The following is a 4,063-nucleotide window of genomic DNA, read 5'->3' on the forward strand; positions in this document are numbered from 1 at the left end:
TTTTCATATTGCCATATGCGCAAACATAATTCATAAAATTCTTTGATACATACAGGTTCACAATTTGCTCTAGTTTCTACAAAATTAAAGGAATATATGAATATATAAGAGTCATAAGATAAAAAAAATCATTTCCTATCATTCGGGCATTGCAGATCAATACAAAAAACTACTCTAAAAATTAACTGCTAGCAGCCCAAGGCCTTTCCGACCGAACATGCGAGTGTAAAACATTTTCTGAACAAAATAGTACATAAGGTAAGAATATCAAATCAGAACCTCAACATCTAAATTTACATATTATGTTTTCTTCGAGGCTTCAATGTGTTCTTTTTGATTCCTTATAAAGACGACAAACTTTGTGTATGTTATTAAATTAATAATTCATGACCACCCTATCAGTGCGTGGTTTGTCAAAAGAACCAGTATTTCCATAACCTTACCTTTCCCAACCAACTATGACCAAACAAGCCTTTTCTAAACAAAAAAATGAAGCCTTTTTTTTACGGGTAAGAACAATGAAGCCTTGATTGTACACCTGCACTTTACAATCTTTAAGGAGCTAAATAGATAGATAATTATATGTCATGCAAATAATATGAATGTAACTTAGAACACTGTCAAGTTGATGCGGAATATAAATTAGGACTATGCATGGCATGCAATGCCTACAAGTAACAAGCTGGCCAGCATCATTTCACAATTCATCCACATGTTCATATGCCTAAGCGGTGAATATCAGTTTTGTGGCTCTACTGATGTGCATCAAAAGAGTCAGTTTTTACAAACAACAAGAAAATAAAAAGTACTCTCGATATGGCAAGGTTCAATAAGACAATCTTTCACAATGCAAACACAGACCTAATATGATACATAAAATTTCAGCTACATAGAAGGTTGGTTGCAAACTGAACCAAGAAAAAGATAAAAGAAAAACTCAATATTATTTAAACATCATTCCTCATTTACTGTCTTTCACTACAAAGGGTTCTAAAAATCATACAAAATTTGGTTTGCATATATCACCAAGGCCACGAATTATCCCTCCCTGAGAACACCACAGAAGCAAAAAGAATTGCTCACTCGGCAACCTTATTGTCCACATATTTCGAAGAACATCATGGCTTGCCTCACGACGCTTAGTTAATGCGATCTCCATGTGGTGAATGAAAAAACTGTTTTTATCTCTGCATTATGGATTAAATTTAAATGACATGATACATCTCAAAAGTTTCCTCTTATAGGAGTACCTTCCTGAAATTAATTTGGATACTATCATGTTTTTCATTAAAGGCAAGTAAAGAAGAGATAAATATACAAGTTTCTCAAAGAGCCTTTGACATTTCTCCTGGAGGCGTTTTTAATGGCTTTATAGCAAATGACAAATACCGCTTGGATTTGTTTGGGTTTAATAATCCTGCATTATGTGATAAAAAAAATTAATCTTACTGTTTCTCAAAGAGCCTTTGTCACTCAGGAACTTCAAAATATACACCCAAAGGATGAAACAAACTTAATCTATTGTTTCTTCGTACATGTGTATATATAATTCACAGCTATAGAAATTCATAATGGATTAAAATACACTATGACCCTAACCAGACAAATCATAAACACTGGGGCAATATTTCTTTTTTCCTTACCTTGATACCTTAGCAGCCAAATTACTCTTCCTCTGCATCCAAGTTGCAACCACAACCTACAGAAACGAATCACGTTAGTCCTACAGTCCTCGTATCCCATATAACTATAACTAAAGTTTCTTTCTAATGCCGGTGAAGTTTAAGTTCTCAAGCTTATAGTGACAAAGCAAAAATATCAGCATCCTTCAACTGGTTACCTTTGTAGTTAAGTAGAGATGATTTCGAAAACAAAATGTGGGATGTTGTATCTGGGCCTCACCCGAACACAAGCCATTTTTTTCTCTTCCAAAAACTGTATATATTCAACAACCTGCAATAGAAAATGGTGTCAAGGAAGAGACAACTTAATCAAATGGGTTGCTGCTTATATAAGAAATAAGCTTCAAGGTATGTGGAGTCCATTTTTTTTAAAGCTGGAACACAATTATTTATTTGCAACTCCAGTTAGAACCCAACTGGATGTAATAAAATTTCTGAAGAGAAAAACACATTAAAATTGACCAAAGAACCAGAATTGAGCATAGCCCGAGTGTTGCATGTTCGAAAGGGTAGTCATTAAGACTCTAAGGTAGACCCCTCATGAATCAAGGCCCACACAATAGTCAATTTTAGTAGAAGCGTATAGAAATCCTAATTCTACTTAGTCAGGTGGTATATAAGCGTATATAAATGCATGTAGCTCCTTGCTTGTAATCACCTTGAGTTGAAGAAATATAAACATAGCTTGTAACTATCATGACTTGAAGAAATTTGAATAACAGGCAGCTTACCTGCCAATGGCTATAAAATCAGCTTTCATATACGTGTTTCTTGCTAATCCATTAATCAATCTAGTGATTCGAGCTAGCTTTGACTACCTACGCTACTATAAGATCATTCCTTCTCAAGGCAAGTCAGGTTTCCTATGTGCGCGTATTGCTGTCTGCCGAAGGCACCGCTAGGTGAATTATTGGTTTCAGAATTTTATACCCTGACATGACCCTGTTTGTTAAGAGGGACAACCGAAACATTGGTTCATATATCTTGACCAAGGATCATCTTAGTATCTGACATGACCCTGTTTGTTCTGCACGCATAGCAGGAACATGACGAAAACGTGAAGGAGAGGATCGAGATCGACGCACCTGTAACATCGCGTACTGAAGTCAGGGTTATGGCCCTCCCTGCCGCACGTGCCCTCACCGCAGCCACCGCTGCCTACCTGCGATGATGATGATGATGACGCGAATCTGGCATGGTCGCGTGGAAGACGATGGTGACTGCGGGATGAACTGGTCAAGGAGGAGGAGCTAGACACCCCTGCCCATGGCCATCCGCTTCCTGCGAATGTTAAGATAGTAGTACTGGATCATGACCTAAACCAGAAATCTAGCAGTGCTGCTGTAAGCACGTCTTGCGGGTCGGCGACCTTGGTCCCAGCTGATGGCTCCGGCAAGTGTAGGAGGGCCATGGGCCTCGGTGGTTGCCAACTTCCCTGTCTGCCGCGGAAGTCACACGGCGGGGAAAGGGGATGGCGGGCAGATACGGCGTAGGGTCGACGGCGGGAAAGCGAGAGGTAGTGGGTGAGAGGACAGAAGGATTCGTCCGTCCTCATCGCATTGGGCGAGTCGAGCGATGAAGGAAGAGGCCGGCGGCTACAATTTTCTGGGGAGAGACATGGGATCGACTGAGGGGGGTGGGGTTTGGGAGGCGATGGGGCGTGGGACGTGGGAGACGTGCGCGTGTGGGCCGTTTTTTTCTTTTCTTCTGAGTTTCAGTTTTCACATCAACGTGAGTGCCGAGAAACATGGATCGCACGAGTTGGGGCCGTGGGGAATAGAGAGAGAGGATGGATCGTAGCTTGGGAAGGAGGTCGAACCATCACGACGTTTGATTCTTCTTTAATAGTAGAGATGTCTGGTATTGATAGCGATATATTTGGGTCGTTTCCACCCAGATCCATCCAACAATGACTGGAGCTTCTTCTAATTCTTAAAATTGTTTTCTAGGTTCTGGCGTGCATGGCCTTTGAACCACGACTTTGCCTTTTAATTTATGTTAGTTTATGAAATCCAACAAAAAACATATCATCGCAAGTACATTTGTTGCAAAGTCATGAATGACAAATAATTTCAGGAATCTGATTCAATAACTTTTATTGGGGGTATTAGAAGTCAAAATTTCAGAAAAATAAAGTTGCTAGTGAAAGATATAGAAGTTTGACTCCATCCTTGTCTGAAATGACAACTTTCCGAAATCCAGTAGATTAGCAGAAAATTACCAATGGTGCTCGAGCAAGGTGCCCGTTTACAAAAAATATCATTTCCACAACACAAAAGATATAATTATTTTGTAAACACACATACACATCTATAATATTTATGTGCAAAATTTCATAACATCTTACTTTCACGTATGATGTACAAAAAAAGACAAATATG

General features: G+C 39.2%; 1 protein-coding gene across 5 annotated transcripts; it reads right to left on the bottom strand.

Annotated features, from left to right (window-relative positions):
* Positions 1 to 3,619, bottom strand: LOC120962057 (uncharacterized). Of its 5 annotated transcripts, XM_045233916.2 has the most exons (5): positions 3,052 to 3,545; positions 2,768 to 2,963; positions 1,903 to 1,953; positions 1,644 to 1,699; positions 1 to 1,187 (listed from the first exon to the last, which is right to left on the bottom strand). In XM_045233916.2, the coding sequence occupies exons 2-5, from the start codon at positions 2,774 to 2,776 to the stop codon at positions 998 to 1,000; spliced, it is 306 nt and encodes a 101-aa protein (XP_045089851.1). In that variant the 5' UTR covers positions 2,777 to 2,963; positions 3,052 to 3,545; the 3' UTR covers positions 1 to 997. The 5 variants fall into 5 exon arrangements, 2 of the variants coding, with proteins under 2 accessions (XP_045089851.1, XP_040241861.1); XR_005752835.3 differs by having other exon boundaries at positions 1,841 to 1,953; positions 2,768 to 3,524; XR_005752834.3 differs by having other exon boundaries at positions 1 to 1,417; positions 1,841 to 1,953; positions 2,768 to 3,518.
* Positions 3,620 to 4,063: the final 444 nt, after the last annotated feature.

The sequence above is a fragment of the Aegilops tauschii genome, chromosome 3, assembly GCF_002575655.3.
Source record: "Aegilops tauschii subsp. strangulata cultivar AL8/78 chromosome 3, Aet v6.0, whole genome shotgun sequence".
NCBI lineage: Eukaryota > Viridiplantae > Streptophyta > Magnoliopsida > Poales > Poaceae > Aegilops > Aegilops tauschii.